Source organism: Tenebrio molitor, chromosome 3, assembly GCF_963966145.1.
Source record: "Tenebrio molitor chromosome 3, icTenMoli1.1, whole genome shotgun sequence".
NCBI classification, from domain to species: domain Eukaryota; kingdom Metazoa; phylum Arthropoda; class Insecta; order Coleoptera; family Tenebrionidae; genus Tenebrio; species Tenebrio molitor.
Window position 1 is genome coordinate 26,493,951 of NC_091048.1, and position 23,449 is coordinate 26,517,399.

The window sequence follows — 23,449 nt, forward strand, 5'->3', positions numbered from 1 at the left end:
TCCTCAAAAAATTCAGGAATGATTGTGTATCACTGTAGAACAGTCTGTAAAAATTTCAAAATTTTTAATGAAACAGGTAAAGATTTTGTTTTAATTCAATAACCGCTACATTAATGTACATAATTTTTCAATGAGATTCCTTTTAAATATTTAGGAAAAATTTGGTGTCATTGAAATCATTTTTAGGGACTTAAGAATTACTAGAAAAGTGGTCAACAGATGTTTCCCAACAATGAGATATTTATTTATGACACTGCAGTAGTAAGTCTTGGTCATTTTTCGCTCTTAATGTTAAAATTGGAATAATTCAAAAACGAATAATTATCTTTAGATGCGAATTTCATAAATGTGTTCTTTGAATTACATAATTGTGAATTATGAGCGTGTACGGAAAAAATAATTTTTTACTCAAAATCGTTTTTTTTTTAAATTTTATGACTCTGAATTAAGTGATAAGGGAAAATTGATTACACACATTTGAAGTCTTATATCAAGGGAAGGTAACCGTAAAGTTTCGTAATTTTTACTAATTTTTTAATAGGGTTAATCGTGCGGGCGGTAAAACTTCACTCACCCGGTACAGTGTTTTTCTTTTGGTTTTCCTCTTTTGTCAGTTGTATTTCACAATTTCTCAAAACTATTTCTTATTTACGTCATTTTGACATTCAATAGAGATAGGAAATAGTTTTGAGAAACAGTGAAATACAATTGACAAAAGAGGAAAACCAAAAGAAAAACAGTGTAACAGCGGATCAGGTGTGTCGAACTCCCGATTCCATTAGTCCGAATCTTAAAAATTCATCGGGAGTTGTTTACGAAAGTCGTTTAACTAATCTAAGAAATAATAAATGTCTTCAAATGCTCTCCCGTTTTATAATTTTTTTTCTGCGTTCCTCCGCTCAAGATACCTATTTGAATATTGATGAATTCATTTTGCAGAATTCACCCTGTCAGACATGTCCGTATAAAGTGACAGCTGAATGATTTTTTAAAATTAATTCAGTATCACATTTGGAAATAATTTTTCAGGACAAAACTCGAGACGTTGGGATTGAATTGTACATTCCACTTAAAAAATTGAACGAGTCGTGATGAGCTTTTCATCAGTGGAAAACGTACCGTCTGTGTTTGCCGGCGGAAATTAAACGCTCCATTGATGAAATTCCATTTTAAAAGTAAACCGTCGAGCCTCCTGGCGATAATTTCCAAGTACAAATCCGTCCGGATGAAGGGCTTTAAAATGGCGTTAATTTCCACTGTGGGTCGATGGTTTTCCCGTCGTTCGCAACATTGACTCCGATAATGAAACGGGGGGACCGCCGAGCGAGGGTTAGGTTAGGTTACTGTCCGTGGCCAAGGTCGCCGCCACCAGGAGCAGAGCTGCAGAATCCTCCTCGTCTCGCGGTCGATTTGTCCTTCTGCCTCGCCTCGTAAACATCGACAATGATGTCACGCGTGTCTGTATCTGCGTAATTATTTCCATCCACAACGCCCAAAAGGCAGGTTCTTTGTCGAGGCGTTTATTCCGTTGATGACTTTATGGTCTGTCACGTTTCCGGCCCCAGTTGCAATGATAGGGAAACGCGCACGTTTTATTTTTATCCGGAGTTGGTGTTTCTCTGCTCGCAGGACAAAGACGAGACGGCGACAAACGAAGAGGCGGAGACGGCCGACATAAAGGAGAACGGGACGTCCGAATCCGAAGACGCCAAAACCCCAGAGGGAGACACGACGGCCGCCGGTGACCAGCTGAACGAGTCGGCGGCGACGGTGTCGGAGAAGTCCCCCGAAAGCGGCGACGTCAAAACGGAGGAGACGCCCGAGAACAAGAAGAACAAGGACAAGTCGAAGAAGAAGAAGTGGTCGTTCCGAAGTATATCGTTCTCGAAGAAGGACAAATCGAAGCCGAACAAGGACTCGGAGAAGAACGGCGACGTGAAGGAGGTCGCCGAAGAGGTGAGTCCCATCGACCTCCAGCTGTTACGGTGTCCGTTCACCAACACGGCCGACGAGTTTCCTGTATCCAGACGTGATTCCGATGCAATTTCCTGTCGCCCGTTTCGAAGCGACAATCAGAAATTAGATTTTTCTATCTGGCGGCGGCGTGTTGTCGGTCTAGGAAAACCGCACCGATGTGAGTAACGTCCAGATAAGAGGTCGATGTGCGTTTTGGGCGGAAGAGTAAATTTTTATGGCGTCGCAATTAATGCGAAAACGGGAACGTAATAAAATCGGCCGGATGGGCGCACGTGACGCGGGATGAGCGTCCAGTCAAAAATGTGAGGTCATTTTGTAAATAATGAACCCGCATGCGAGCAACAATCGAATGGAAATTATTGTACGGTGGGATCGAGAACGATCTGGGGCGCAGCACCGACAATCGCGCGCCTCCAGCGTCGGCACGATGGGGGTCCACGCATCACCCCCGACAACTTTAAATTGGAGGCGATTAAAAGTGTTTATTTATCGTGTGGAAGGCTCAATTTTCTGCATCATTATCGCGTTTTGTTGGTCGACCGTATCGCTTTGTTGTTTATTAATAAACCCGCAGCGTATCGTTATCGTCCACATATTTATGAGGGGTCAAGAGTTCTTCCTATTCTCGTCGGTGGGACGCCATTTTCGTTTTTTTCTGGTCCCGATCGGATCGGTATTGTCGCCTCGTCGCGGCACACCCAGTCCATCAAGCACGAATTAACATTGAATTAATTCTTTGCGGCGAAGGTCGCGCCCCGTCTGGCGGCTCCTCGAGGTCCGTCGAAGCGACGCGATGAATTCCCAGTTTTGGGATGTTTCGCGCGGAGGGTCCCGTGCGGCGAACGGGTGACTCTCCGGGAGCTGGCTGCACCGGCCGGTTTTGGGATCCCGTAGCCATGGCGACCGCCGTTCGCGTCTCCTATCGATCGGGAGCGGTCCTGATGGTGCACCGATACGACGGGCAGGAGGGGACACCCTCGTGTCGGCGGCGGCGGCCGCCAAGTCCGAGGATGACAGATGGACGCGACATTTGCTCGACGGACGTGTCCAGGTGACTCGGCGGTGCTTCCCCCTCGGACGGAAATTAATTATTCATACGTCTGTTGAATTCTAGACGGGCCCGGGCGGTATTTTTTTCAATGGGGGCACGAGAGCGTGAAATTATTTAAAGTGTCTGGAAGGTTTCGGACGAGACGCGCCCTTCAGCGATTCCCGGAGAAACTCCGGTAATCGCGTTTGTTCAAAGTTTGATGAACTTCGCTGTTCGGTAGATAATGGTTTGGGTGTGATTGATAAGGAGTTGCCAAATTCGATAGCGTTTTGTTTCGAAATTAAAAGTCTAAAGAAGCTACCCGAGAAGATGATGTCGCGACCCGAATCCTCGGTGTCCCTCGATCCGCATCGTCGTTGTTTGTCGAACAAACATCCACTGTTGACACAGTTTACTTCGACAAACAGACGCCCGTGCTCGGTAGCCGTTGCGACCGAAAGAAATGAACACCAAGACAACAATAAATCTGTTTCTGGACGGCTGAAAACGCCGCTCGCTTCGTCCCGGTGCCCCAGTCCCCTTTCTAATTGGGGGATTTTCTGTCTAATTTTGTCTCCGTTCCACATACCCAAACGACTTTTTCTCTCGACACTCCGAGAATGAAAATTGTCACAGAGTGGCGGCCAAGATTTCATTTTTCAACAAGGCAATGCGCGACCTTGCCACCACTAATTGCGTGATCCAAAAATATCAAAATTTGGAGCTTTAAAAATCGTGTTTATTAAAAAAAAAGTCGATGACAAAATCTTTTCAATTATGTTTATTGCACTTTATTTTATTCTTGATTTTTACATCAAAAAGGTTTGGTTTTTTTTGGCGGTGGAGGTGTTGGATTCTCTCATGGGGTGTGACCTTGGAAATGTCTGCGCAAAGGCGGAGCGATTAACCAGTGAAAAATCCGTAAATGAAAATGTCGACTACTTTCAAATTCAAACACTTGCAAATATGACTCATAGCTCATGAGAAAATCCAAGACTTCTACCTACACTCTATACATTTCTTTCTGTTTTCCATGCTTTTGTTACGTATCAATTTTGCTATTGCAATTGATTAATTCTTGTTCATCTTTTTTCTTTATTAATGGCCTTGTTCCAATTTATGTTTTTCCTTTTTAATCGGTATTTTATTGTTCTCACGATTCCTTTGTCACGTTTTCTATTTTATCTACTGCATTTTGAAATATCAAAATTTGGAGCTTCAAAAATCGTTTGTTTAAAAAAAACAATTACAAATTGTTTTCAATTATGTTTATTATTGCATTTTATTTTATTGTTGATTTTTACATTAAACAGGTCTAGTCTTTTTGGCGGTAGAGGTGTTGGATTCTCTCATGGGCTGTGACCTTGGAAATATCCGCGCGAAGGCGGAGCGGATAAATCATTGAAAAATCTGTAAATGAAAACGTCGACTACTTTCAAATTCAAACACGTGCAAATATGACTCATAGCTCATGAGAAAATCCAAGACTGCTACACTCTATAAATTTCTTTTTGTACTCATAGCCTTGAAAGCAACGCTTCCAACATCCAACGCTCGCTCCGAAACTAGTGCTTCCCGGTCGACTCGAATGTAAAAATTGCAAAAAACACTGGCCCTTTGAGGCATTCAAAAAAAATCTGTCTTGATAATAATAAAATTTAGTTCATAAAATACAACTTCCCTGGGTTTTCCTTCATTAAAAAATTACGGAAAGATTTATAATCGTTGAAAATTGTTCCTATAAAATTCACAAATTATTGCAAAAATTGAATATCAAGTGAAGCAATTGTTTCCAATAACCAAAGATCACTGCGCGTACTTGGTTTTATGTTCGTTTATGTTTAATGTATTAAAACAAAAAAAATTAATTTAATTTTCGTACAAAAAATATTGTACGAACCACTTGCGTTCATTTGCGCATTAATTAAAGGCACTCGCTCCTTCGTCGCTCGTGCTTTAAAAATGCGCTTATGCGGGAACATCGTCTTCCCGCACTTGATTCGTAAATAACTATTCTGTGTTCCATGCTTTTGTTGCGTATCAATTTTGTTGTTCATCTTTTTTCTTTATTAATGGCCTTGTTCCAATTTAATTTTTCTTTTTTGATCGGTATTTTATTGTTCTCACGATTCCTTTGTCACGTTTTCTTTTTTATCTACTGCATTTCTTTTTATTGTTTTTTCTTTGTCTTTTTGAAATTTATTTTAATTTCCTCATGTACATTTCCTTTTTTGTTGCTGCCTCAACAGCTAACCTCCTCCCTTTGCTTGATCATTGGCCGACAGTTTCCCCTTGTTTTATTATCAATACTGTTGACGTCCCTTTTCCTCTTCCTTTTCGCATTCTTCCCCATTTTTTTAATTTTCTCTACATTTATCTTTTCCTTCGTGTCCCCCTGACCACTTTTCTAATTGGAAAATTCCGTGTCTAATTCCGTCTCTGTTCCACGCACCAAAAACGAACTCTTCTCTCGACACTCTGGGAATTCGTGTCGTGACGGTCGCACTATTGTACCAAAGTTCGAAAATAAATTATGGAATGACCCGGTGAGCACCGGCGCGTCTATTTGAAATTTAAATTGAGGGAGGCCATCACGGTTACGTGGCGTAAAGAGACGGGTATTAAGTGGAGTTTTAGGAATTGTACGAGGCATTTTTTAAGAGGGGGGGCTCGAGGGATGAAATACGGCGTGGATAAAGCGGAGAGGTCACGAGGAATTAAGCGTTTCTTCGGGATAATGCGCTCCGGAGGGAGTACCGTTTCAGATAACAATGGGTCTATGGAAATGTTCGTGAATATGGAAAAGTTGGCTGTCACAGTTACGACAAGAGAAATTTGGGGTGTATTGTGCGGTGTACTAATTGGGAGAAGGTTTGGTAAAACAGAAGTCGAGTCTTGGATCGATTCGTACGGGTGTTTTATTTGTCAATGGCTGTAAAACATTTGCATGTCGGGCATTTGTTCAGTCCAGTCGACCATTTTGTAATGTTTTGGAGGTGAAACTTGACAACAGTGACAGTTCATAAGCTACGACATACGAAAGATAAACAGAATTTGTGACAAAGCACAAAGCACTCTTGAAAGTTCCGAGTTTTGTCAAGTTGAATGTAAAAAAAATTAAGATAAGATTCTGTAATGTGTATGTGTTAGATAGTTGATGGTTTTATGGGGTAGATAAGTTGGAGACAAAATGTCGTTGTTGATGGCGTCTTTGGGATAGTTGCATTGGCACAAGAATCGGTTGTCTCGAGACCGTCATGCCACTTTGAGCACTTTCATTTAGCAAAATGCCACAAGGTGTGTTCCATGTCGTACAAGGCTGTCCTTGTCGCGGCAGCAAAATCGCATTTGCACCGAACAGATAAGCCCTGAAACGTTGGGAAAGTCACGGAAGTGTGGAGGAAGGAAGCCGACTTATCGGTTGACTCACGGCTCAGCTTCGCAGCTTTTCCTCGGAAACTCCTCCCGCTCGAATCTCCCGAAAAAGCTCCGTTGTTCGCGCACGCTTGCGCCCAATTTAAAACAAAGAATCTCCCCGTTCGATTGCATTTCCTCCACGGCACTATGACTCACGCTCGCCGCTCACATGCGAGGGGCACTCCCACTTGGTCGATCATTTTTACCGTCGACCAGAAATAAAAATGTGAGGACCGGTGGTGCCGAACACGTCTTATTGGTAATGCAGGAATCTGTAGAGGTGTCGCTGGTGTCTCTCTCTCGTCCGCCTCCTAGTGCAGCGGCATGCGATCCGAGGGCGGCACCAGACGGTGGTCGTGGGCGCGCTGCAAGATCGAGATTAAACCGCGACCGGTTGGAAAATCGTAAAACTGACCTGTCACAACCGGCAACGGTTTCAGCTGCTACGACAAGATTGATCCGGGGGATCGGGGGCGGATAACGTCGGGGTGAGACCCCCAGGACGAGGGGTTCGGCGCCGATGGGCGCGCGTGTATTTATAGCCCGCATTCTTGAATGGCGATGGCCGAGGTGATGGGCGCTCTTACCTGCAGCAGTCTTCGTGTGCGGGGTTAAACCCCAGCGTGGAATGTAGGAAGTGGAGTGGATAAAACAGCGGGAGATGTGATCCAGAGGAGAAGCGGTCGTGTTACGAGAAAGTCGCCGGTCGGATTCGTTCGGTTGTAGAAATTTTTTTCAGAGGTCTTTATTTGCCATGAGGACGTTTCTATGTGCATTTTACTACAAGGCTAAGTCTGCATTCAGAACCAGTTTGTTTCGTTTATTTCGTTTCGTACGGCCGCACGAATATACATTTTTTGTTATCTCGGGGAGAGATCCGTTAAGGTGGGTTTTCGCGCGTGTCGCGCGACACATGCTCGGAAAAACAGTTCCCGGCGGGCAACCAGTTTTCCAAATGGTACCGGGAATGAAGAGCGAGGGACGAAACGGTCGAATGATTCTGCCCGAATTGGAGAAATCTCGAATTGGGATTAGTTGCGACTCCCAAACTGGGAGTCAAGGTCGTGTCAGAGTAATTGTATTGTTGTATGCAGACGAGCCGAGTTATTTTCTTCACGAACTGTGATAACATTTGCATAAACAAAAACATGTTGCTAGGTCAAATTGGAATGCGGGATTTGTTTCCTGGCGCGTACGCAATTGCGTAGTTTTTCGATTTTATCGGTCATTTTTCGAGTGCTCGAGTACTTTTCGGAATTGCGATGTTTCAATTTGTGTTTTGCGGTAATTTGTTCATATCTTATCGGTGTAAAAATGTCGAAAAAAAGGAATAAGGTTTTTCCCCGTACGTCACTTAATATTCGTCACGTGACCGGTTGGAATGGTATGAAAAAAAATGCTGTCAGTTGGACTGATTGATTTTTCACCCTCGTCCATCGGGACAGTTTCTGGAAAAAAATACGTATTTAAAATAATCCTGTGAAAATTGTACGTCCGCAAGAAACGTCCAATAGAAATCTTACATTTGGTTCAGTTGTCATGGCAGCAACAAAAATGTTGACGAATTTTTTGCAGTCTAAAAAATTAAAGTTTTTTTTTTTCATGTTTGTCCGCTATTGGCCAAAATATTTTTTCAATCAATATCATCGTGCAAATTGGAACATTGCAGGTTTGACATTTAAAACAAATACATCTGTTGAAATAATTACAAAGCGATTTTCCTGTAGAACCTTCGACGCACACGTGAACTCGCTTCCGTACTGTACATTTTTCCTGGTTCTTCATTCGGGCTTTCATTGTTCGGAAACAGGGCGCTCGGCTGCGACTCGTGCTTATTTCCACAACAAAAGCATTCGTGAGTTCGGAAAAAATTCGGTTATGATTCATCCACAAGATTATGAATACAGATTGTCACAGAGTACGATCAGCGGTAGACTAAAAAATTCTTCAACAAGACAATGCTTAGCCTTATGTGGCAACTGTCATTGCTAACGACGTGATCCAAGAAAATAAAAATTTGGAGCTTAGAAATCGTGTTGATTTAGAAAAAAGTCAAATAGACTTACTTAATTACATACATATTTTAATTTACTAACATAATAATACATATGTAGTTTACAAGGTGTTTTCTATTGTGTCCATCCTAGATTTGGCTTTTTTTTAAATTTTTACATTAAAGCACCCTGTTGTTTTTTTTTTGTTACGTTAAAAATTTTGGTCCTTCATTTTTTTTAAATTCTAATTCCTCTACTAGAAGTTATTAATTCTTGCTTTGCTTTTCTCTTTATTCATCGCAATTTTAGTCAGCTTATATTTTCCAAGATTTTTTTTTTTGTGGTAATTTATTTTATTTTTCTTATTATGATTTCTTTGTCATGTTTTTCTTTTAATCTTCAGCAGTTATTTTGTAATGAACATTCATTTTTTTTCTTCTCTTTTTGTGTTGTCATGTCATCATCTTTCACTATACTTTTTTCCAGTCCATATCTTTAACATCCACTTTAAGTTACTTTTATAATTAATACATCGGCTGTCTCCAGAACCAATTTTCTCTTTTCAGTAGTTTGGTTATGTGACGTAAGCCTCATAACATGAGTGACACTAGTATCGCCGATTGGTGGCGCTAGCGGCGGTAGTGGAAATCTGTCTACTAGTTTGTCTAACGTTACGAGGCTGGCGGCACATCCAAAATTTGTGTGGGTTTTCAACGCCAACTGCAATGGGACAATCATTTATAATAAGCCTGTACATCGAGGAAATCTCTGCTGCTTTTTGCAAAAGAAATAATTCACACCATTGTTGGTTCGCTGAATAAATGACGTTTGCCATCCATAACTTGACAGCTGATGAAGCTACGCCATACGTTAAAACGAAAACTAAAGCGAATACTTATCCACTTGACCACAATTTTTTGAACGCTCTTTAGTTTCCGCTCTCAAGTTAACGTACTTTGACAATTTAGGAAAAAAACATCTGATATCAGAGAATTTGGTGATTATTAATTAGAAACAATTGTTATTTCCCCCGATGTTATACAGGGTGTCGCAAAATTAACGTATTCCAAGTCGGGGGTCTTGTAGGGAAAAATCTCAGGAATCTCGAAAAAATAAAATAAAAAATATAGGGGGGGGGGCTTTACAATGATACAGGGTGTTTTCGAAGTTGACGCGTTCCTTGTAACACGAGGTACTACACATTATTCTTAACAATTTTAGCCTAAATCTTCTTGGTAAAATGTTTGTATTAACGGAGACAATTGATTGTATATGTGTGTATTTGCAACATATCTGTGAGCTCATTATTTTCTTAATAATAAAGCCATTTCGACTAATTAGATGACAACTCTGACAGTAGTTTTGATTAACGTCCATGCTCATTTGATTTTTTTTTTTGTCAATTCTAATTTCCAACAAATCAGCGCACATTTGAGCAGGACCGGTTTCAAAAATTTCAAAAAAATTAACATATTGTATCTTCATTGCCGTACACATTTTACTAAGGTGATTTTGGCTAAAATTCTTTAGAATAACGCATACTATCACATGTTAAAAGGAACGCCTCAACTTCGAAAACACCCTGTATATGGGTCTGAAGGTTCATCATGTTTTCTTCAAATAAAAAATATAAATGGTTGACATTCATTTTGAAATATGGTGAGAATGATAATGTAAAATATTAAAATATAAATGAAAAGACATTTCTTGAAAAAACAGCTTTATTTCGAAAAAATAAAAGTTTTATTTTTCCAATTTTTGTTCAAAAGGGAAGTACAACATAGCTAGAATATTAATCAGGTACTTTTGAACAAATATTGGGAACTTTGATATTTTTTTCAAAGTGACAGCAATTTTTTTTAAACATTTTTACTTGGTCAACAGGATGTCCGCTACTAATCCCCGAACTCGGAATACGATAATTTTAAGACACCCTGTATAGATTTTTATTGATATGTTCAGGTTGTTCTGATGATTTTCCATTAACCAAACTGAATGTATTTACTTTTATACTTGGCTTGTCATTTTTTTTTTAGATCATAACCTCAAACTGTCAAAATTACATTTACATTTATTTATTTATTTACATATGCAGTTACTTTTTTGTAACTAAATCTAAAGGCCGGTGTGCATTGTCAATGCCAACTGCCTCAAGAACCATTTTGATGTATGTAGGTACATACTTCATTTGAATCATCATTTTATTTTAAATTCAATCATTAATTTTAAAACAAAAGCCGTCCCGTAGGCGCTAAGAAAATAATAAAAACTTTCGTCAGTTAGTTCTAAAAATAACTTTTTTTTCAAATGAGCAGATGAACCTGTGGGATACGTTACAGAAACAAAAACAAGCGCAAGGTCACTTGACTGCAACTTTTTTAACGTTTTTTTATTTTCTGTTACAATTTATTGGGTACTGAGAATCGTAGCACATAATCTATCCGTGTTCGTTTAAATTTCCGGTCAAAGTTGGCCTTGAAGAATCGGTTGTGAACGTATCAGCTGTGTTTTTTACACGAGTGGTGCGTTCACAATCGACTCTTCAATGCCAACTTTGACCGGAATTTAAATGAACACCCCATACTTGTGGTGCGAAATGTGTTTGCAGCCTTACATTTCCAATGATACACTTTTCGCTTATTTCTCTTTTTTTGTATTTTACAATTTCCGTCAACCCTTATTTAGTATCGAATACTTTCTTCCCCTTGGTAGTAGTACTTTGTTCGTGGAGACTTTGTTGTAAATTTCATCGCGAAAAAGTCTCCAGTGACTCACCCTTTCGATGTGTTCTCAATCAATTTGTCAGCCGGATGATGCCCCCACGCGTGGGCGTCTTTGTCTCGAAATAGCTTCGATTTTTTTTGTCGACGATGAGGAATTTAAGGCATTTTAATTCGCCAAAACGAATCCATCCGGCAGTCGTGGCCCACGTTCCCGATAAATAATCCCGTATTACGGGAACTTAATGACCGTTACGAATTTCCTGAAAGGAGGGGCCGAGAAAACAAACACTTATTCCTGGACGGTAGGTCGCAACAGCTGTCGCCGCACATGCACAAAAGATCTAAAATCGCCCCCGGGCGTCGTTTTTTTCGCTGCGTTTAGCGCCGCGACGTCGCTCGCAAAGGTGTGTTTTGACGAAAAATTCTTGGCATACGGCTTTTCGAGTACAACGCACAAAACGATGAGGACACGTCGTTAGCACCTGTTTAATGCGTCCCAAACACCCCCTCTCTGCACTTGATGGCGACGGATATAAACGTCCTTGGCAATAAAATTAAATTTCCTGAAGGCGCGTAATGTCACCCCGGTCTACGCAGTTTGTCGCAATTGCGACCGAGTATTTTTTTTTTTTCGGGGAACGCCAGCCCCGAGGAGGAGATCGGATATCGGGACGGGGGTGGAGGAGGGAGCGGCAGGATCGACGAGACGTGGGAGGGTTGCGAGCGCACATCAACTTTCGATGGAGGCTATTTTTGAGTTCCATTAAAATCGGGGCCGTTCGGGACGCTGATGTCAGTAATTGAAGACAATTTGCGTCCGAATTTATTAATATCATTTTATTAACGCCCGGATTGGAAACGCGTGCCAGAGCGGAATCGACGCGATAATTACCGAGACGCCATTTTATGCGTGCATAAAAAATGTTCATGCGTCCAGTCCAGGATGTCGACAAAAATGAGTTTTTGTTTGTTACTTTTGAAGCGTTGGAACGAGACGGTCAACAAAATAAAATTGTTGAGATTGTAGAAATTTCTGCATATTATTTTTCTAGGTTGTAATTTTTTTGGTGGCTCTCCAATAAAGTTGCAAAAAGTGTCGAATTTTTGAAAACAACATGTTTGTACTTATTGCGCGTGAGTCAGAAGGAGAAAGTTCAAGACCACAGTTTTTGAAAGTCAAAACGTTTGGACAAATATGTTGTCGCGAACAAAATGAATTTATATTTATATTAGAAGATCGAAGATCACTTTTAGCTGTCGTGATACAAATTTTGGAAATCTTAGAACTTTGATTGTCGATAGAAGAATTTTTGGCGAAGCAATTAGTCCAAGAGTTTTTTTTTTTATCTTGTCAAAGTACGTTTAAAAAACTTCAGTATGGAAAATAAAGAGCGTTCTAAAAATTGTAGTCGTGGACAGGTACTTGCTTTTGTTGTCGTTAACGTATGGCGTAGCTTCATCAGCTGTCAAACGTCATTTATTCAGCGAACCAAAATTGGTGACATTTTTTTTTGCAAAACAAAGATTTTCTGGTTATCTTAGTGCTACATGATCGAGTTTAGTTAAAAATAAATATTTAATCTATACATACATATACAGGGTGATTCATAGTTTCATAAATATTTTAACTAGTAGCAGATTCCGGTCTCAAAAGGCTCTTGACAATAAAATTTTGAATCATACATCAACAATTCTTGCTATAGAGAAAATATTGGTATTATAAAGTTCGCTTTCGTTTCATTTTGACAACAATGCCTGACAGTTTTGTTTCAACGCAAAATATTTTCATTCAGTTTTTAAAAGGTGGTGGTAGTACATACACTCTTCAACATGCTTTATCTTCAACAATTTTAACCTTGGAACCTAGATATTTTTGTAAGAGTGTCTAGGGGTTGGAATCTACCACCGGTTAAAGTTTGTATGATACTATATGAGTTACCCTGTATATGTAAATAAAAATGAAATACTGTACATTGGTAAGCGTATCACTTGACCGGCTGGATCGATTTGGCATTTTTTTTTTATGTTTGTAACAGTCCGAATGCGGTTTTTATGGACAGAAAAATTGTAAAAGTTGCCCGGAAAATTGGAAAATTCGTTAAAAACTGAAAGTGCTCTTCTTTATGGGATTTTTGTATGAATTCAAGACCATAACTCAGGATTCGAACGATGGATATGCTTTTTTTGTTTTATTCGTCATGGTCTTGGAAAAGTTTTCAGGAAAAAATAATCGGGACAATTACAAAGGAAAGTCGGAAAATTCGGACAAACTGCAAACATTATAATTTTTGTATGCACTCTCGATCGTAACTGACGATAGGAACGACATATTTAATTTGATTCTTTTTTTTTTGTTCGATATGCTCCCGGGATGCTCAATTGAATGTTTTCAAATGAAAAAAAAATGGAAGATTTGGAGAAAAATCCGGAAAAACGCATTCCAGTCTAAATCGAAATAAAATTACATACATACTTTTGCGTGTTGTTTGGACAAGACAACGTCTGTCGAGTCGGCTACAGTTTCAATAAAATGATCAAAGTGAGGTTAGAAATTTGAAGGAAATGTCAAAGAATAACAACCGAAAAGAAGACTTGCATTTGTAAAAGAGAAGAGAAAACGACAGCCGTCTTGAGTACGAAGTTTTTTGAATCCTCTTTATTTTTTAAAATTAAAAAGTACTATTTTACTTTAGCGTCCTTAGTGAAAAACGTCAGCATTGCGCAGCTCTCAACAAATTTGAAGCTTCTTCTGTTTCCTCGTCAGAATTTTTTGACTAGTCCTATAAGATTTTTTTTGATGGTATCAAAATATTTCAGCTATGTATTTTGAAAATTAAACAATTCTGTGACAAATCATGAAAAATTGGTTGAAAGTATAGTGTTCTTTTTTTAAATAAAACAAAGAAACTACATTTTTGAAAAAAAAAACTTTCACTTATGGTGTTAAAACGTGGTAGACAAGAATACAAAATTAGTTGAGTATTTGAAATATGTGTTTTAAAAAAATGTACTAAAGATAGAAGCCCCATTATTAAAAATAATTCTCAAAAAAATTTTACCTGTGAGGTTAAAATGTGACAGAACAACAGTAGAAAATTCAAAATAGGTACATAATCAAAAAATGTGAAGAGTGCAACAGGAACTTTAAAAATGAAAAGGGTCTTAAAATTCATAGAACAAGAATCCATGGACTAATGGGACAATCTTTTTTGTGTGAATCATTTTCCTCAAAAATTGATAAAACAAGAAGGAAAAATGAAACAATCCATCAATCTCTACCTACTTCCATGGACTATGAGAAACAATCCGGATCACAAGATAGTCAACCTGATGGATCTCAACGATTACGTTGTACTCTATGTCCTGGAAAATCATTTAAGGATAACAACAGATTGAAAATTCACGTAGATAAGTATCATGTCGATAATAATCTATCAACTTTTTCTACTTCTTCTTCAACCGATTCAATAACAAAATTGCTAATTAATTTGAAACTTCAGTTACCAACTATTAGAAGAATTCCAAAAGCTTGCAGACATTTAGCTGCAGATAAATTAAGTTCCATTATTAATAATTGTCTTTCGACCAAATCAGTATCATCCTTTGAGAATCTTTTGCTTTTTTCGTATAGAGCTTTCAATGTAGCAGAGAAATCTGATAAGTCGTTGAATAAGCATATAAAAGAAAATCTTTCTAATTTTGAAGTACCTCAAATACGAACTGGTTCTAAGAAACGTACAAATTTATCATTAGCTAAGAAAGTAGAAGCAAAAGTAGCCGATTTTGATATCAGAGGAGCTGTTAAATTATTGTCCTCGGATGACTCATTAGCTTCATTCAACGAAGATGTTGCTGAAGAACTTAAAAAAAAACATCCTTCACCATCTCGCGAACTTTTTTTCCCAGACCCTTTCAAACCAGGAGACATTAGTTTAATAGTCAATGAGCAAAACGTTCGAGAAGCTATCAATTCATTTCCTGCCGGTTCTTCACCAGGTTTAGATGGCATGAGACCACAATACTTGAAAGATATCATATCTTTGTCAGCGGGTGAAGCAGGTCAGAAGGCACTAAGAGCTTTAACCAAACTGTGCAATTTTTTATTATCTGGGCAACTTCCTTCAGAAATCTGCCATTTATTGTATGGTGCGTCTTTATGTGCCCTTAACAAAAAAGATGGAGGAATTAGACCGATCGCTATCGGAAACTGTTTGCGAAGATTGACCTCAAAGCTAGCCTGTTTTCAAAGTCGAAATATTGTAAATTCGTATTTATCTCCACACCAACTTGGAGTTGCAACTAAACTAGGATGCGAAGCAGCAATTCATACCACACGAACCTTTGTTAATAACGATCAAAACCGTGGCAAAGTTCTTCTTAAATTAGATTTCAAAAATGCCTTTAACTCAGTCGAACGGGATTGTATTCTGAAAGAAGTCCAATGTCATACCCCACTTCTGTACCCTTATCTTTATCAATGCTATAGAAATCCTTCAACTTTATTTTTCGGTAATCATTTAATTTCTTCTTCTGTTGGAGCCCAGCAAGGAGATCCCTGCGGTCCCATGATTTTTAGTCTTGCCATTCAACCAATTACTTTATCTTTGGATTCTCAAATGAATATATGGTATTTAGATGATGGAACCTTAGCTGATTACCCAGAAGTAGTTTTATCCGACTTTAAGAAAGTTATAAATTTATCTCAGGAAATTGGCCTTGAATTAAACTTTGACAAATGCGAGATCTTTTGCTGTTCTAGAGACACAGATTTAAAAGTCATAAAGGAATTTCAAAATTTAGCACCAGGCATTAAAATCTGTGACCGGGAAAGTTTATCTCTTTTAGGCTCTCCAATCTTTGACCAAGGTTTCAAAAACACCGTCGAAAAAACTATAATTACAGTTGAAAATCTTTTAAACAAAGCTGAACTCCTTAACAGACACGTGGCTTATACTTTAATCAAAAACTGTCTTTTCATACCAAAATTTAATTTTTTATTAAGAACAACTCCATTTTGGAAATTTTCTAATTATGTTAATTCAATTGATTCTTCTTTAAAGTCTTGTTTAGAGAGAATACTTAATTTACGTTTAACTGATTTACAATGGCGTCAGTCCACTTTACCGATTAGATTTGGTGGTCTGGGAATTCGTCGCATTTCCGATATTTGCCTCCCTGCTTTCCTATCTTCAATTAATGGGGTTAAAAAGCTTGTTTCTTTATTACTAAACTCAAAGGATAATGAGCTTAATATTCACCATTATGATGAAGCTTTAGCAGCCTGGGGTGTAGCAAATGAGAACGAAATACCAACAATTTCACAATTTCAGAAGAATTGGGATAATATTAATATCAAAGGAATAATTGCCAATGACTTAATCTTTAATTCACCTAGAGACTTGGCTCGTTTTAAAGCTTTGCAATGCAGAGAATCAGGATCTTGGTTACATGCAATACCTTCTCCTAATATTGGTACTCTTTTAGATAACACTTCCTTCCAAGTTTGTATTGGTTTAAGATTGGGTTGTAATCTTTGTACACCTCATATTTGCAAATGCAATGCGAAAGTTGACGAAATTGGCACCCACGGTCTAAGTTGTTTCAAAAGCAGTGGTAGATTTTCAAGACACACTGAAATTAATTCCATTATCAATCGGTCTTTAACTTCAATTCATGTGAATTCAACTTTAGAACCAAACGGACTGTCTCGGGATGACGGAAAACGCCCAGATGGGATGACTTTAGTACCGTGGATTAAAGGTCAACCTTTGGTTTGGGACGTTACTGTTGTAGATACACTTGCAGACAGTTACGTATTGAAATCATCTGAAGTCTCAGGTTTTGCCGCTGAAATGGCTTGCAAACGCAAACATAGCAAATATAGTTCAATCATTTCGTCAAACTACGTGTTTAAAGGTTTAGCATTTGAAACATTAGGCCCTTGGTGCAAAGAAGCCATCGATTTCATTAATGTCATCGGAGACCGACTTATCGCGGAATCAGGCGATTCAAAATCAAAGAAATTCCTTTTCGAGAGGATTTCCCTTGCCATTCAACGTGGAAACGCTGCAAGCATTCGGGGCACTTTTCCAGATTCCGCAATATTATCGGAAATTTTTGTATTATAAAACAAAAATGTTTATGTAATTATGTTATAATATAATATTTTTATACAGTACAGAGGAGAAGCTTAATAACTACCTATGTTTTTTTGAAATTAAAGCCTGTATAAATACGTTGAACAATGATAAATTTATTTTTATGAATTTGGAAAAGTCAAAAACCACTTTTAAAACCTATCCTGCGGTACAAATTTTTAAAGACAATTATTGATTTATTTATCTACATTTTTTTTTAATTAAAAATGAGGGAAGTAGGATAACTGCACTGAAAAGCTTCAATTATTGTACTTTTTTTTAAATAATAAATATCATTTTTGGAAATATCCTTTGCAGAAAAGATTATGTTTTTTATAAAATCTCCTAAATATGTACTAAATATCTTGGACGAGGCTGATTTTTCATAGAATCGAGGTTAAAAAAGTGATATAATTTATGTGCACACGACATAAAGTCCATTCAAAAATCAAAAGGCTGGAAAGGCGTTGGAAACCGTCAATTGTTTTGCTTTTTTAAAGTGTAGAATGACAGTCGTAATTAGAGCATGTTGACAGCTAACATAAAATTTATAAACAAAAAATCATCCTGTTTTTTTTTTCTTTCTTAGCAATGTTTTTTTAAAAATAGAATAACTAGCGATTCCTATTCTCAAAGCAAATATCTAAGGGGGGCACCCTTTGCTGAAATCAAACATGTTTACTTTTTTCAACGCCTACTCAGCCCAGGTTTTTATTTGAACGCATGGTATTATAAAACGAATGATTTCATATTATGACAAGATCAAAAGCAACTTTGTACTCCCTCCGTACAAAATTTAGATATTTTTAACGAAACCATCTGTATTAAAACTCAAAATGCTTTGAAAAACGTTTATTGTTTTGAACTTTTTCAAACTCGATTTTATTCCTCTACGATAAGCTGTTTTTGTCAGTTTCCCCATCGATAAAAACGTATGTTTTTTTAGAACGATAACACATCTGTTGACTGCTCACTGTACGTACCAACACTACATTTATTTGTTTCGAGGAATGATCAAATAGATATTGTAAAATAAAACTAATATTTTATGTTTTTCTATCACAAAGTTGGAGTTTGGCCCCCCAAAAATGTCAGTTTATTTTTAGAAACGGAAGAGGAGTGCATTTTTATGCAAATTCTAGCCTTTCTACCAACGATACAAAAAGTATTTTCCAAAAATATGTATTGGAATATCGTTCGGCACGTTTGTTTTGTTTGGCCAGAGAAAATTGGCGTTTCCCGAGGTGCCTCACAAAATCAACAACTCACCGCAAGTTTTTTAAATAAATCCAATTTGAAAAATGTTCGCAACAAGCAGGGAAAACAGGATAAGAATAAGAAAATTTGGTTTGCGGCTTTGCAAAATGAAGCGGCGACTACATTTGGTGCGTTCTCGGAATGTCGCCCTTGGAGAGCTCCCTCCAGGGGTTGGATCCGTCGCACACGGCATCGCTGCCAGACCACGTTGGCGTCGAATTAATTCGTATCGTGCGGAAGTTGGCTCTCTTCGTCCGTCGTCCCACTTAAGTCTCGGCTTAAGTCGATCCCATGCACATGCGGTGCAGACCGAGCAAGTGACTCCCGCGTAAGTCGGGTATAGAGAGGTGTGTGGGCCGTTCCTCGGGCACATGGGGTGTACGGAGACGGCGACCAAGCCTAAGAACGGGCTATAAATACCGGCTCGCGAGCAAATCTCGTTCAGTCTATTTACATTAGTCATTTCCGAACGCTCAACTCCTCAACCTCTCGACGAATCCGTCCGTCGTCGTTCTTCGTGCGACCAAAAACCTCACGCAAAAACACACTCTCGATCGCTTTTTGAGCGAAAAGTGCGCCGAGATCAGCCAGTGCTAGTTGTCGTCCCGTGGCGGTTCGTTGCTCTAGCTAACCATGGACGCCCCCCAGGTAACGATAGCTAGGGAATGGTTCGGTGATGTGGGACCGGTGGTTTTTTACGCGGCCGTTACGTTGATGATGGCCGTTTTGGTTAGAGTTGTCGTGAACGCATACAGACGATTGGAAACTGGCAGGGTACTCATCAATCATTATTCTCTCAGTGTTGTAATTTTGTTAAGAAAAATCACTAACCCCAACATGTACGATTTCTTGTTGTCCGATTCTTCTCTAACACCGATTTTCCGTCGCGCCGGAAGCCGCCGACCATCTTAATTGATCGATTGATTTTTTTTAATTTCACAATGCATGATTTCACTAATAAAATCGATATCCGGTGATCTAATAATGCGGCGAGTCGCACACCCTGATTGCTGATTGTTCTTTGGCGCTTCGATTAACAGTCGTTTTTTATCGTTGTCGATGCAATTTTCTGGCCCCACCCTCGTATCGGGCGCGTTACCAAAATAGAAACGAGTCGAGCGCCGAAAGACGATACTATTTTCAAAACGGTTTACGCCAAATAAACAAAATTCCGACGGCGAAGGTCGCTGCGACGTGTTTTTCATTTTTTTTTTCAGCCATAATTAAACGTAATCGGTCTTTTTGTTGCGATGGGGGATTCGATTCGAGTGAGTCACGGCCGTTGCGGATGGCAACAGAGGAGGTTCATTCTTCTCGTGCTGCCACCCTCGAATTGATGGATTTATTGTTCGATTGTTACGGTCTCGTTGGCCGGAGAGATTTGCGATCTGAATCTGCTAAATGCCACAAGTCCGACTATTCTTGGCACGATTTTCGAATATTCCAGTCGTCAAACTGGTCATTTTCGATGTTGCATTTTTTCGAAACTCGTGAGTCACACACCGATTCGATTTTCTCGGGTTTCGTGCATTCTTTTTTTTGTAACTGATACGTTTGTGACATGCATGTCGGTTTTGAATTGCACACAACAGAACTGAATCCGTTGTGCAATCGGCGAAGTGAAACAAACATTTTATCTCGAATGAAATTTGAAAACTCGGTCGAAGTCGAAGTTGGAGTCGCTTCGTGCGGAACCGAGCGTCCTGTACCGGAAAAGCGCTTTTCATTTGTATTTTCGCCACGAGCTCTAATCAAGTCGTGTCGGTAATTTCGACGATTGGTCAAGACACCGGCGTTTTTCTGTTTTTTGTTTTTTTCTTTTTGGGGGAGCGTTTGTTGATGGTTTGTCGTTTGCAGAACGCCGAAGAGAGCGCCACTTCTCCAGCCGCCGAGGCGCCCAAAGCTGAGGAGGCCAAGACTGTAGAGGCGCCCGCCGCCGTACCGTGCGTGAGACCGGCCGCCGTCTTGGTCGATGCGAGGCCGCCGGTGGACCCGGCCCTGATAGCGGCGGCAGAAGAGGCCGGGGCGCTTAAGGTCGAGTCAGATGCGGCCGAGGCCGTGGAGTTCGCGGCCCCCGCGAATGCGGCCGAGGAGGTCGTCGAAGCCGGCAAAGTCCCCGAAGTTGCGAAAGAATCGGCACCGGTGTCGTCGCCGCCCCCGGAGTCCGCTCCCTCCCCGGTGAAAGAGGAAGAGGTGGTGAAAGCGCCGGCAGAGGAGCCCAAAACCGAAGAACCCGTTGCAGTAGAGGAAACCAAAGAGGTGCGTAGTACCGAAGAGATCCCCCCGCCTTTGCCCTCCTCCAACCCCCCCAGCCCGGTGACGGTGTTCGCCGAATCGACCAAAGCCGATCCCCTGACGGAAACCGCTCCCGTTCCCGTGGTAGAGACCGTCCCGGAACCGGAACCCGCGAAACTGGTAGAGAGCAGCGTCGTCGCCCAAGAGAAGAGCGAGCCGGCTCCGGTGGTGGCGGCTGATCCGGTCAAGCCGGAAGAGGAGAAGGTCGTGCCGCCCGCCGAGCCGGATCTGGTGGCGGTGGTCGAGGAGTGCCCCGTGCAATCACCAGTTCCGGTCTCGCCGAGTCCAGAGGTGCGGCCGGAGGAGGCGGCGGCGCCCGTCGTCGAAGACACCGCTCCCGTGTCGGTCGCTTCGGAGCCACCCGCGGTCGAGGCGGCCGATTCGCTGCCCGACATCTCGACGGAGTCGTTGCCGTCGCTCCCCGAACCGGTGTCGGATAGTCTTCCCGAACCCATGTCTTTGCCCCCCGTCGAGTCGTTACCGGAACCTATCGCGACCACGGAAGAGAGTCTCCCTCCAGCGCCCCCCTCGCCCGTTTCAGATATCCCCACCGATAATGAAATTAAACTGACCAACGGCAACACGAATGGGCTGCCCTCGCCGGTCACCAACGACGTCACCCTACCGCCCCCCGTTGAAGGACCACTCAAACAGGTGAATAGTGCATAAGAAAAGACAGATCTAGAAATAGCAAAACAAAAAAACCGTATCATGGAACAGTGTACTTTTGCATTCATTAACAATGTCTTGTTTTTCTCTTCGTTTGTTGTTTGATTATTTATTAGAACTCCCCGGCTATCTTTTGTTTGATTGTGCTAACAAAACAAAGTGTATTGTTGTCCCAGTCTCTTTACTAACATGTCTCACCTTGCTAACATGTTTTGTGCCATTGGTTTTTTTTTATTTGGTAGACGGCACGGATAGCTGACATTTTCGATGACATTTCGCGACGACGTGTCGTTCGTGATTCGAAACATTTTGGGCACCACCGAAACGTCGTCTCGAGAGGAAGAAGTTTAAATTAATCGGATCCGTTAATAAACGTCACTTTCGACGTCTGCCAACTCGATCGCTCACGTCGAAAATGTCAAATCCGTCGATCTCTCCGGCGTCGTTCGTGTTGTATCGATGTTTGAATTAATTTTTCAGGTTCCCGCCGAGTCCACAGAAAGCACAGGCGCTGACAAGCCAGCTGTAAGTAGCAAGTTTTAATAAAAAAAGTGACTTTTGTTGTTCGCCGAGAGAGCAATTTAGTTTGTTTGACGAGATTGTACTTTGTCGACAGGAATCCACCCCCGGGGCAGTCGAAGAATAAGTTTTTCTCTGAATAAATGTTTTTATACATGTATATGAACTATTATTAAAGTTAAAATTAAAAAAAAAGTTAACGGATCATTCCTGGCAGTGACCGTGGTTCGACCAAAAGAAGAAAAACAAAACTGCCATTTAAATTAGAGTTCTTTAGAAATATGAATGTCCACAGCGCAAAAATGGGAATAGTTGAAAAAAAAATTAATACTCGTATAACTATTTTATATTAATGTTTAGTGGAAGTTTTTGGACAGTTTTTATATGTCGTGAATGCGACCTTTTTATCGTATACAATTGTAAAATACAAGAATTAGTGTAGTTTAGTGTTTAGATGGCCTGCATTAACTGTTTCATTATTAAATTTTCTGTAAACCTTCACGATTGTTTGAATATAGTCTTTTTTTATATATATATTTACAGTTTATTCGTCGTATTTATGTTTTTCTTTGTTCAAATTTGCTTTCCTAGTTTTAGTGACATATCTACCAAACGTCGTCTGTATTGGAGGGTCGGTCGGGCAGCGCCCCCGCGCCTCTCCACGACAGATTCTGTTCGACAGCTGAGGTCTGTTTGTATAAAAAGTGGTTATGTGAAGATTTTAAAAATTATAAATGTGTAGAGATAGAATTCGGCTGTCTACCTATATAGTTACATAGTATACGGTGTGCTTCGTGTATTTTCTTCTGCGCAAGGCAGCTAACGCGCACTTGTTTGTTTCTTTTCTCTTCTGCTCAAGAGACAAACGACCGAGGCGTTCTTATCACGTGTATAGCTAGCTGGTCTCGAACAAAATTGTACATTATCCACAACGAAATTCATTTAGAAAAAATCTTGTTTGGTGTTTCAAAATTTTAATGAATTAGAGAATAGTTTTAACGGAACGGAATTTAGTTTTGATTTTTACCGACTCGAAACTATATTCTTCACAGCTCTTTGATATTTCGTCATTATTACTCATCGACTTATCAAAATGGCTGTGTGTAGGTAAATACAGACTCCATGTAAGTGTGAATGTGTTTATAATATAAATATATAAATAGGATGTTTCCTACACGTTTTTTTCTTCAACCCTGTAGCACTCCCTCCGAAAAATGGTCTTCTTAAGGGTGGGGTTTACCTGATTTGAAATGGTCGAAAAACGGTATTTTTAAACATCCATATCTTTAAAACCACAACAGATGAAGGCAAGGTCCGTTTTTTATTTGAAAGATACGTCTTTCCTCTAGGGCCCCATACTTTTCTTTTTTCGATTTCGTTATAAATAACAATAAAATAAATTGCAATTTGAGGACTCCAGGAAGCTGTAAC

General features: G+C 39.9%; 1 protein-coding gene across 4 annotated transcripts in view; it reads left to right on the forward strand.

The window, feature by feature from the left end:
- Positions 1-23,192, forward strand: part of LOC138125681 (A-kinase anchor protein 200-like) — a 36,330-nt gene extending 13,138 nt beyond the window's left edge. For all 4 annotated transcript variants that reach the window (XM_069041123.1, XM_069041125.1, XM_069041124.1 and 1 more), the window contains exons 3-6: positions 1,630-1,956; positions 20,393-21,484; positions 21,980-22,024; positions 22,116-23,192. In XM_069041123.1, coding sequence (XP_068897224.1) covers positions 1,630-1,956; positions 20,393-21,484; positions 21,980-22,024; positions 22,116-22,145 — 1,494 coding nt within the window. In that variant the 3' untranslated portion in view covers positions 22,146-23,192. The remainder of the gene's footprint in view (positions 1-1,629; positions 1,957-20,392; positions 21,485-21,979; positions 22,025-22,115) is intronic.
- The last annotated feature ends 257 nt before the right edge of the window (positions 23,193-23,449 follow it).